The following is a 12,558-nucleotide window of genomic DNA, read 5'->3' on the forward strand; positions in this document are numbered from 1 at the left end:
AGGTCTCCGTTCAAGAACCAAGCCTAGTCTGTGATGTGAAGAGTATGCTGGCTCCTGTGATATGTCCTGCCTACCTGTGAGCAGCAGAGTTTTCCCTTGTTCAATGCCAGGTTGTGATTGATCCCGTAGCCCCATGGAGAGCTCCAAGACAGTGCTAACAATATCAAAAAGAATATTAAATAGGGGTGCCTGGGTGGCTCAGTTGGTTAAGCGTCTCTCTTGATTTGGGCTAAGATCAGGATCTCACAGTTCGTGGGTTCAAGCCCCGCATCAGGTTCTGTGCTGACATCGCAGAGCCTGCTTGGGATTCTCACTCTCACTCTCTGTCCTTCCCCTGCTTGTGCATCCTCTCTCTCTCTCTCTCTCTCTCTCTCTCAAATAAGTAAACGTTAAAAGATAAATATATATATTAAGTACAGGCAATGATGTCTGGCACTGTTCTAAGCCCTCTTCGTGTGTTATTTCATAAGTCCTCACAACCCCACGACATCAGTAGTTTTGCATCTCACATATGAGGAAGCCAAGGAGACAAAGCAGAAGGGGACCATGAGCACCTCTTCTTCCGTCACTCAGAGAAGATAGGAAATTTAGACGTAGTGGGTTGTCCCGAGTGCACCACTGATCTTTCTTGTTTTTCTGCATTGTTTTTCTGCTCAGGCACCCCCAGAGGAGGAAGGTACCTCCTCACACAGCTAGAAAAGGCACAGCGTCAGCCAGAGAGGGTGTCAGGTGCTGGTCTGTGGTGAGGTTTTCTAGGAAAGGACAGATGCTCCCTGAAGTCTTTTCTGAGTTCTAAATATAAGAACAGCCCCCAAATCAATTTGAAAACACATTTCAATCTGTCTTCAATTTATATTCCCCATATATAAAAGAGGAGATGGTGTGGCTATATACAAACATGGCCTCCCCTTGGCTTCATAAGCCCTGGGTGATCTTTTGGTCTCTGCTGCTTATGAGACAGAGAATTTTACCTCTAAGGTGAGGGAGTTGGAACAAAGGGTCTTTAAGGCCCCTTCCAGCTCTAAACATTGTACGCTGCTATCAAAGTCCATAGTAGCTAATAAAGAGACTTCTGAAGAAAAAAAAAACATTCTGAGAATATAAAGTGCTGTGTGTTACTGTAAGTAACTGAATGTGGTTCTTACCTTTGGCTTGGATTCATAAGACAGAATTAATTCCTTTATTTCATAAACTTGAAACTGTTCTCGAAGTTTCAATGAATTTTATTTATTTATTCATTCATTTATTTTAAAGTTTACTTATTTATTTTGAGAGAGAAAGGACGAGCAGGGGAGGGGCAGAGAGAGAGAGGGAGAGAGAGAGTCCCAAGCGGGCTCTGCGCTGTGAGCCCCATGCGGGGCTTGATTCTACGAACGTAGAGATCATGACCTGAGGGGAAATTGAGAGTTGAATGCTTAACCGACTCAGCCACCCAGGCGCCCCAAAGTCTTAATGCATTTTAAAATTAAAATGTATACCTGGCTTTACATCTAAAGCCTGCTTCCTGCCCTCTCATTTCATCTCCTACTCCTGGTGATGAAGACACCAAAGACGTCTTCAAAGAGAAGGTTACTTGAAGCAGCGGCCACTCAGGGCTTGCCTTGTGGGAGCATTTCACTCTGTCTTCACTGGTGCCCCTCACAGCTCATGGCCCCAAAGCTTGAGGGGCCTCAGGTAACAAGCTGTATCTGAGCGTGGCCACAGTTCCTGTCTCCAAGAGGCCCGTGGTCCAGTTGGAGACAAGAGATACGTTCAGAAATATCTGACACTGTTACAGAAATGATCAGCACTTTAGCAGGTGTAGAGAAAGATGTGTGCACGTAAGAAAAATGGTATTTTTGAATGTATATTCAATATTGATTTGAGTAGTTTCAAATATCGAATAAGAACCATTCAATAGCATGTATTGAATAGTTACTAGAGGCCATGGGTTTTACTAGTATTTTTTCATTTAATCATTCCAACTACTGGGAATGGAAGGTATTATTTATTATTGTCTTCATTGGATTGTGAGGAAACTCGACTCAAAGAGGCGACAAGCTTTGCCTCAGATGACTCAGCTAATACATGGTGGAGCCCGGGTACACATCCAGATCTTTCGGACTCTAAATCTGCTATTGTCAATTACTAGACTCTTCTACCTCCCCCAAGGCAGGCACCCACTATTCTGACTCAGGAGTTTGAGGTGTGGTTTGCACTAAATGTGGAAGACTGAGTGAAACATGCCGTGAAAACAGGAAGACAGGGAGGCCTGGGTGGCTCAGTTGGTTAAGTGTCTAACTTCAGCTCGGGTCATGATCTCACGGTTGGCGAGCACGGAGCCCACTTTAGATCCTCGGTCTCCCTTTCTCTCACCCCTCCCCCACTTGCTCTCTGTCACTCTCAACATAAATAAATACACTTAAAAAAAAAAAAACACAGGGAGACATGTATTCTGGGCAAAAGGAACAGCCCAGGCAGAGATGGAGATGTGGGAAAGTCTTGGGACCCTGTAGCGGCAGCAGGAATGCCCACGGCAACAGTGACTGAATGTGTGTGTGGGTTGGTGGGTGAGGATGTGGTGTACGGGAGGATGAGGAGGAAGGACTAGACAAAGAATAGCAGGAGGACAGGTAGGGACAGTGGTCTGAGTTTGGCTGTGGTCTGAATCAGGCAGGATACCTGTGGAAGTTTCTTGGCAAACCTGTGCACAGTCCTGCCATTCAGTGTGATGAATTTCTGCAAAATTGTATATACATCACACACACACACACACACACACACACACACAGTAACTGTGAGGTCTGACACACACACACACACAGACATACACACACACACACATACACACACACAGTAACAGTAAGGGCTGTCCCACAGAGTTGAGCTCAGCTAATTAAAAAGCTGTATTGTAGAGGAGTGGTTCTTAAACTTGACAGTCCATAACAATCCCCTGGGAAGCTTGTTAAAGCACCAGTGGCTGGCACCAGTCCCAGAGATGCTGACTCAGGAAGTCTGGGGCTGGCCCTGAGAATTTTGCATTATTATTATTATTATTATTATTATTATCATTATTATTATTTAAGTAGGCTTCACACGCAGCTTAAGGCCCAACTCTGGGCTTGAACTCATGACCCTGAGATCGAGACCTGAGCTGAGATAAAGAAGCAGACGCTTAACTGACTGAGCTGCCCAGGCACCTCGAGAATTTGCATTTTTAAGCAGCTTCCAGGTGATGCTCATGGCGCCAGTCTAGGGACCACACTGCGTGGCGCTAGTGTAGAGAGGGCTCTGACCTGGCTATGAGTGAAAGGTGAGAGATTCAGCATTTGAACAATACAATCATTCCCTTTCTGAGACCAATGTCACGTCTGTGCTCCTGTCCCCATCTCTGTCCTCCCCACCCTGTTCCATTCCAGACCTTACTGTGTGGCCATGGGGTCTTTCAAAAATAAGAGTCTGACTACGTTGCTCTCCTGCTAAACATGTTAGAGGGTCCTTTGCCTTTGTGTGGTACGTGAATCCTTCCAGAACCTTTCTTGTCTCTTTAATCCCTCACCTGCCCTGGAAAAGGACACCTTGCAGAGCCCTGAAAAAGCCACATAACCTCTTTTTTTTTTTAAGTTTATTTATTTATTTTTGAGAGAGAGAGAGAGAGAGAGAACAGGGGAGTGGCAGAGAGAAAGGGAGAGAGAGAATCCTAAGCAGGCTCTGCACTTAGGCTCCCTGACATGGGGGTTGATCTCATGACCATGAGATCATGACCTGAGCGAAATCAAGAGTCAGTCGCTTCACCAACTGAGCCACCCAGGCGCCCTGGCATTGCTTCTTTTCTGCATCGGGAATGCCAATCTTCCAGGGCCTGCCCCTCTTCATTCAGAAATTCCATTTCTGGGGCGCCTGGGTGGCTCAATCGGTTGAGCGGCCGACTTCGGCTCAGGTCATGATCTCACAGTCTGTGAGTTCGAGCCCCGCATCGGGCTCTGTGCTGACAGCTCAGAGCCTGGAGCCTGTTTCACATTCTGTGTCTCCCTCTCTCTGACCCTCCCCCGTTCATGCTCTGTCTCTCTCTGTCTCAAAAATAAATAAATGTTAAAAAAAGAATTAAAAAAAAAAGAAATTCCATTTCTTCTGCAAGTTTTTATCCTCAAACTAAACTCCACAGAAAGGTGTTTCAAGACCTTGGACAATGCCCCTTAAGTGCCTCTGTATAGCACTCCGGCACAGTAGAGAAAGGGTCTGGTGACAAGGCCGAGCTCTCCACTGATCTGGCAGCTTCTTGAAGACAAGCTCTGGGTCTCAGCATTTAGTGCCTGAATAAACAACTTAATATATTATAATTGAACTAGTGTTATTCCAGACCTGGCAAGAATTAACCATCACATCGGTTCTTCCTGGAGCAAAGGATTATGTGCTTTCTTCGAGTCGGAGCTACCACAGGAAAAAACTCACTCACAAATAGCATAAGGAAATGACAACATGCCATTAATATCCCAGAAGAAGCTGTATCTGTTTTAGGATTTTTCCATCTGGGCATTACAAACCACAAAAGCAACTGTTTTGCCTCCACAAAGAACATATTTTTTTTTTTTTAACAGCACACTTTCCAAAAGGACACTCCTTCTGTTGCATTTTGATCTCTCCTGATTTAATTTAAAGTTTGGAGATGGGGTCTGACCTTATCTATCAGCGGCTGAGCTGTTGTGTCATGGAAATGCAGCTTGAAACTCATTAATAGGGTAGCCTGTGTATTATAACTTAGAAGCTCTGGGTTATCACTGATGCTTGCAATTGCTATGGAAACCGGGTTCATATGCACCTTTCAAAGAGTCTACTTTAAAACAGGAAAAAAAAAGGAAGAGGAAAAAAAGTCTTCTTGAAAGAATAAGATATTAGTATCCAACACGCATAGTCAGGTTCAGTGATGCAAAAATGCTCAGCCTACACGATGATAAAAACAATTCTTTATATTTTTTAGGAGCTAATAATGTATAACCTTGTACTAGAGAACTGTGTTTATCCTGGTGAGGAAGAATGCCTACGGCAGCTTTCCCCCCTGCCCACACACGTGCACGCGTGCGCACACACACACACACACGCACACACACACACGCACAGACACACACCTGCAATTTTCAGCTGTCCCCAGACTTTCCGCAACCTGCATCCTTAAGTCCTCCGAAAGCCGCTGCATATGCAGCTTCAGCCACTCAAGCCCAACCAGTGTGGACATTAGCAGACAGCTCAGCCTCTGCTGCTCCCCACCCGGACGAGTACCGCGTGCTGCGACCGTTGCTTATGGGCTGAATTTCCCCATTTGGAAATGGTACCGCTAAGTGGATCAAGTTTCTTATCGAAAAAAATTCCAGTTGTATTCCTCCACCAATCTGGGTTTGGGATGCTCCACCCTTCATCCCTCTCCTTGCCCACATTTCTCCCCAGTAATCCTGTCAATCGAAGTGTGGCCAGAGGATAGGGTGTGGGGCGGAGGAGGGTGTTTGATGACAAACGACAGAAGTGGCTCCTGGGTGGTGTGGCCCTACACACGATTATCATCTCCCACTCCTCTCACCCCTGAATCTCTGTCCTTCCCAGGCACCTCATTTTGCTGCCACTCACCAGTCTCAAGCTAAGGTGCTCCAAAGACTCGATGTGTCGCCAGGGTGGCACAGGAGTGGCAGGACTCATATCCCACTTATAAACAGAAATTGCCTTAAGAACCCAAGAAAGGGACACACAATTTTAACACCTTAGAAAAATCCAAGAAGTTTATGGTCTTGAGTGCTGTCATTTCTTTCCAAACATTTCCCAACAAAACTTGGCTCTCCATCTCCTTTTTTCTTCCCTCTCTCCTTCCTTTCTGCTTTGCTCCAGCCTCACATGACTGTCTTCCTGCTACTCCCCTGAGCTTCTCTGTGCTTCCTCCCCATCAGTCTAGGTGCGGGGGATTAAAAGTATAGGGATATGCACTTCTCAAACGAGCACTCGCCCTGACCCCGGGTTTCAACAACGGGCCCCAATGTTCCAGAAGAGGACAACAGAGCTCCAGAAAGCACCATCCAACAAAAGGAAGCATGGCTTATAGTTCAGATTTTACATAATCTGTTTCACTTCTGAGACGAAGCATCTACATTTCCTCATGCAAATAAGACAACAGAACTCTGAGCATCATCTTGAGGTAAAGGATTCTCCAAGTCGATGCCCTGCTCTCAACGCAGAACCATTTGTTATTCCCTCCAATGATCTCATCTCTGTTTACCTCCCCACTTGTGAATCCTTCTATGGCTTTCCACTAATCCCTTCTGAGGGCTAGACTCCCTCTGTCCTCACGTCCAGACAGAAGGAACTCAGAAGACAACACCTCTTCTGAAGGCTGGTGCTCACCCTTCGGGCATCTGGAAACCACTTACTGGCTTTCAAGTCATTATGTCTTGTCCCTCTTTTAATACAAGCACCCTCTTTCCTGGAAGACATCATAAATGATCATTTCAGAACCATACAGGTCTTCCCCACTTGACTCAGACCTCCTTGGGGGGCAGAGGCTGTGTTTCATTCATCTTTTTCTCCTGAGCACTGGCTACTGCCCCTGACACATGGCCATGCTTGGTAAAGGTTTGTTCACTTGTGGAACGTGCAATTGATACATACACTACATCCATCCAGTGGCATCTTTGAGTGAATGTCTCGGGTTCTTTGCTGAACACCGACTCAGAGCAAAGAGTGGGAGGGAGTAGCACAAGGACCTGGGGTTCAGGCAGTGTGGGGGCGGGGAAGAGGGGGCAGCTCCCAGATTGGAGAACATTCTCCTTCGACCACTCCCACTTTACAGCTGTACATGAAAGCAGCCCCTGCTGCATTATCAAGGTAGACACGTGTGCTTAGGGAGCAGGCAGGAAGAAGCCTTCAGTCCCCATTAAGGACCTGAATAAAGCCAGTGTTGTATAGTGGGAAGGAGACTATGCCTGAGTAAGCCAGGCCTGGGCTTAAATCTTGATTCCATCATTTAGCAGCTGTGGATTTGGACAAGTTACATAATTTCCTTTATTTTGTATTTATTTTTATGTTTATTTTATTTTATTTATTTTATTTAAATAGCCTAAGGTGGAGCCCAATGCGGGATTCAAACTCACAACCCTGAGACCAAGACCTGAGCTGAGATCAACAGTGAGACTGCTTAACCAACTAAGCCACCCAGGTGCCCCCAAATTTCCTTTATTTTAAATTACCTCAAAAAATGGGGAAAACAATACTATTTCAAAGGATTATTGTCATAATTGAAGGAGACAATGTTTTTGAAGCCCTACCGCAGTGAACAACACATCACATATACTGAATAAATGGCAATCATTAGTCAGAGTACTGGTAGTAGTATTGATACAATTATTGGGTTCAGCAGAAAAGAGAACTATCCTTTTCCTCATTGCCCCTTCAGTAAGATTTTGTGTCCTTTTTATAACAGTTCAGAGAGTTAATGATTCATTGAGAACCAGTCAGAACTTTTAGAGCTGGTGAACTTAATCCTTGATTCCTTTTTTCTCATTTTTTTCCTCCCCTCCCTTTCCAATCCCTCACTATGGCTACCTCTTTCTCTCCTTTTGTCTGTATAATGACCCCTGATTCTGACCCATTCCCTTCCCAAGGAATACTTGATACCACGGTCTTCATTTATTCTAAGGTGTGAATGGCTGATAAGCACCTATGATGGTATTCCCAAGTGATATTTGCACACAAAGAAGAACAGAATCCTTTAACTGAAAATATCAAGATCCTTTGAGTTCAGTGTTTGTCAGATTACAGGTTGCAATTTAAAGGAACCAAGTGAGTGGCTCTTGGCTATCATTCTTTTCATATTATTGTGCCTTATTACATGTTACTCAGTGTACTAATGTAGAGGGAAAAAAACGTAAACAATTTCCAAGTCTAGGGGACATGTAATTGCTTTAACCTTCAAGTAGAAGTTACTCTTATTTAACTATCCATTTTGCTCCATTACATGTCCCAGGTTTTAAATTACCAGCCCTGCTGAATCTCAGACTGAAAAATGAGTAAACAAAGGCTGACATCAGAAGAGTTAAGGAGAGGAAATGATATTGATAAAGAGTTGAGCCTGGAACTGAACATTCTCAGATTCCTTTCTCCAAAGGAAAAATCTAACTTAAATAATAAGAGTCGATTTTCTTTTTATTTTTTTAATTAAAAAAAATGTTTTTAATGTTTATTTATTTTTGGGAGACAGAGAGACGGAGTGAGCAAGGGGCAGAGAGAGAGGGAGACACAGTATCCGAAGCAGGCTCCAGGCTCTGAGCTGTCAGCACAGAGCCCGATGAGGGGCTCGAACCCAGGAAGCCCATGATCATGACCTGGGCTGAAGCCGGATGCCTAATTCAGTGAGCCACCCAGGTGCCCCCATTTTCTTTCTTTCTTTCTTTCTTTCTTTCTTTCTTTCTTTCTTTCTTATGTTTATTTATTTTTGAGAGAAAGAGACACACACATAGAGAGCAAGCACTGGAGGGGTAAGGGAGAGGGAGACACAGAATCCAAAGCAGGCCCCAGGCTCCAAGCTGTCAGCAAAGAGCCCCATGTGGGGCTCTAACTCACGAACTGTGAGATCATGCATGACTTGAGCAGAAGTAGGACACTTAACTGACTGAGCCACCCAAGCGCCCCATAAGAGTCCATTTTCTATACAGCTCAAGACCATGTCACTTAATTAAGAAATGACAATTTGCAAAAAAAAAAAAAAAAAAAAAAACAAACACCTTTCTGGCTCACATCTGACTAGGGTACCAATGGCACCATGCATCAAAGGAAAAACTGATAAATTGAACCACATCAAAACTAAAAACTTTTGCAGAGCAAAAGTCTCCATAAGAGGACAAAATAAGCTACAGATTATAGGAAAGATTTGCAAATCAAAGAACTCTCAAAACTCAACAGTGAAAACAATCAAACTAGAAAATGGGCGAAAGACATTTCACAGAAGAGGATATACAGATTGCAAATAAGAACATGAAAAGATGTGCAACCGCATTAGGCATTAGTGAAATGTAAATTGAGACATCAGGCTACTTTTATAAAAATGGCTTAAAAATAGTGATAATACCAAATGTTGGTAAGGATGCAGAGAAACCGGAATGCTCCTTTATGCTGGTGGGAATGTAAAATGGCACAGCCGCTCTGGAAAACAGTTTGGTAGCTTCTTGAGAAACTGCGACTACCATACGAGCCAGCAAGTGCACTCCTGGGCATTTATCCCAGAAAAGTGAAAACTTATGTTCACACAAAAACCTGCGCATGAACATTCACAGCAGTTTCTTTTGTGATCCAAAACCTGGAACCACTCCAGAAGTCCTTCAATGGATGAATGGATAAACAAAGTGTGGTACATCCCCAAAAGGTTATATACTGTATGATTTCATTTATAGAACATTCTTGAAATGACAAAATTATAGAAATGGAGAACAGATGTGGCTATAAAAGGGCAACATGAGGGATCCTTGTGGTGATGGAATGTTCCGTAGCTTGAGCGTATGAATGTCAATATCCGGGTTGCAGCATTGTACTATAGTTTTGCCATATGTTACTGGGATATAATGATTTATAAGAAATATATATTTGCTCATTCAAATAACCCAAAGTTTATTTCTCAGATACATTTGGACTTCCTCCACAGTTCCTGAAAACACTTCAAAGCCATAAAGGTGAAATGGGTATCTTGTTAAGGAAGGTGACCTTTGGACCCCATGCAAGGACAAAGGCTGATTGCCAGGGGAACCAAGTCTGAATAGAGGGTTGGAACTTTCAGTCCCACCCCCTGACTTACAGGGAGGGGAGGGGTCAAAGGTTGGATTAGCCAATGGTCAATGAGTTAGTCAGTCCTGATGTTATGCAATAAAGCCCCCATAACAACCCAAGAAGATAGGGGTTTTTCGGTCCTTGTTTTTGGAGAGCTTTCATGCTTGGGGAACCAGAATGCTCTCACGTGCCACTGAGCTGGGCTCCAAGCTCCATGAAAACAGAAAGTCCTTTGTTCAGGACACCCCCCCCCCATGTATCTCTTCATCTGGTTATTGATCCACATCCTTTAATAAACTGCTAAATGTAACTGTTTATCTGAGTTCTGTGAGCTGCTCTAGCGAATTAATCAAACCTAAGTTCTTTGTCGTTGGAACCCCCCAATCTGTAGCTGGTCAGTCAGAAGCAAAGGTGATGGCCTAGGGTAGTGACTCATGTCTCAAGTGGCAGTAGGAGTGCACCTTTAACCTGTGGAATCAGATGCTATCTTCAGGTAGTGTCACAATTGCTTATTGTGTGGGAAGCCCCTCCTCCCACACTGCAGTTGGGTCCAGTAACCCTAAAAGAGTTAGCTGGGTAAAGAGAACTCAGGATCTCTCTGTATCATATCTCACAATTGACTGTGCACCTACAACTATCTCAGTAAAATTCTAAATTAAAAAAAAAAAAAAAAAGGAAATACAGAAAACACCTCTGGGCTTACTCCTGTCCCGGAGCTATAATCATGTTACTGGTTGCAAAGGACTTTGTCATAAAAGTAAAATCTCAGTTTCCTAAAAGCTAATTAGGTCACATGGTCAACTAATAATACCAATTATTTAGCAAGCTGTAAACCAAAAGATGTAGACACTTGGCAGCTGAATTTTATTTCCTACTTGTCTGCACATTGGAAGACTGAATAGGTCACAGTGATCAAAATAGAAATAACCCTGTTTCAACAAATGTTAAAATATTTGAGAGAAGGAAGGGTTGCCAATGTCTAGAGAATCTATGATACTCCATAAAGGGTTGTGTGTAGGTGCCACGAGGATTGTGGAAAGGGTTGAGGTTAAAGGCAGTTGGGGGACAGTACTGAAGTAACATGGGATTTTTAAAAATCTTGACATCAAATCTGCCCACCTAGTGTACAAGACACAGTCCCGATAGGCATTGGCACAATTTTAATCTAATAACTAATGAAAAGGAATTATTATTTTTTTTTTGAGAAAAAAAAGTTGCCATTTCCTTGTACACACCAAAAGAAAACTAAGAGAAAGTGTAAGGGTATTAAGTTAAGGAAATGGAACAATAAGTCTTAAAATATATCCTCCTCCCCCCTAAAGAGAAGTGTTTTCCAGCCTGAATATTCATCAGACTATGTCACGTACCATAGCAATTGCATTTTGATTTTGTAACAAAACGTTTTCTAGAAAAGGTAGGATGTGGAAAAGAAAAAAAAAGAAGAAAGCTAGCACATGTACAAGTGAACACAAATTAGTCGTCTTTAACATCTATCAAGCTATATAGTGTATACAGTAACCACTATTTGTATAAAAGATGGTTTTGGACTGATGCCACAAAGAACCGTGCACAAAAATATCAGGCAGTCATTTTGCAGGTAGGGTATTATTCCCTACAGTTACAATTTAATTACCGAGGTACAATGTAAGTGACGAGTGTTTCGGTGTTACAGCAGGAGTTCCAAGGCAGCGGCGGCACGGTAGAAGGTAACTGAGGTTGTATGTGGCAAATGAGCGTGTGTTGTGGAGCAGGTGTTGTCTAGGCGTGGTATGAGTGGGTTTGAGGTTCATCAGTTGTCGATCCTTCATGTGAGTCTTCAGCGGCAGTGCTGGTGGTTACTAGGCGGAGTTTCTTCATCGTCGTCGTATAGGAAGTCTTTCGAGATAATTTTTCTAGAGACCTTGATGTTCAGGCCTTTGTTGTAATGCAGCTTCCTTTTCAGTGTGAACTTCTGTTGCTTTACGCGCCTATTGAGAAAGATCCTATTGCCGTGTGCTCCATCATTTTCAGGCTCCCCCACCTGACGGATGAACTCGGAGGTATCAGTGGCGGCTGGTTTCTTAGCTGAAATGTCCGGTGTCATGGCTTCTTTGCTTTCAGGATCATTCACGAGGTCTTCATCATCTGCCCGGCCGAGATGGTGACTGCTGGGTTCGTTTATCTTCATGAAGTCATAGTTTCTGTATGCGGGAAGGGATGTCGCCAAGATGTTCAGTTGGTCCCACTTTTGGGTCTTTTTTCTTTGTACCTCCGGAATGACCCCTCTGGACTGCTGCATGGAGACCACCACCGAAGAAACAGTGGAACGTTTGTTCTTCAAAATCCCCTTGATGGGCCGGCGGGAAGCACTGAAGGCTGTCACGCTGGTGGGGGAGCGAAGAACCTACCCGTGCACCCAGGCTGAAGCCGCAGAGTACTCTGTTCTGGATGAAGGTCCCAACGCCCTATGAGCTTCACCCCAACCCAACATCACAAATGGCATTGCAGACCACGCCACAGAAGTGACCACCACCATCATGGCCGCCATCATGGCCGCCGTCACAGCCTTACGGCCCACGCTGGGTTTCATTTTATAAAGAGTAATATAGGAAATATTCCCGCATTGCACATGAAACAGGGAAGCACTATTTTGTGAATTTCTATGTAGCCTGTCTGTGTACGGGAGGCTCTGTAAAATGTAGGTCTTACCTTGGGTCCCTGTCAAAAATTGCAGTCACTACCTTGGTTGGAAAGATTGGAACTGTAGGTGCTAGAAGATGATTACATTCTGCTCCTTCGGTTACC

The 12,558-nt window shown here is 43.9% G+C and overlaps 1 protein-coding gene across 1 annotated transcript; it reads right to left on the bottom strand.

Annotated features, from left to right (window-relative positions):
- Window positions 1-11,590: 11,590 nt before the first annotated feature.
- Window positions 11,591-12,343, bottom strand: PPP1R2C (PPP1R2C family member C). Its single transcript, XM_015069736.3, has 2 exons — window positions 12,248-12,343; window positions 11,591-12,157 (listed from the first exon to the last, which is right to left on the bottom strand). Exons 1-2 carry the CDS (start codon window positions 12,341-12,343, stop codon window positions 11,591-11,593), a joined length of 663 nt encoding a protein of 220 aa, XP_014925222.3.
- Window positions 12,344-12,558: the final 215 nt, after the last annotated feature.

Source organism: Acinonyx jubatus, chromosome X (assembly GCF_027475565.1).
Source record: "Acinonyx jubatus isolate Ajub_Pintada_27869175 chromosome X, VMU_Ajub_asm_v1.0, whole genome shotgun sequence".
Classification (NCBI taxonomy): domain Eukaryota; kingdom Metazoa; phylum Chordata; class Mammalia; order Carnivora; family Felidae; genus Acinonyx; species Acinonyx jubatus.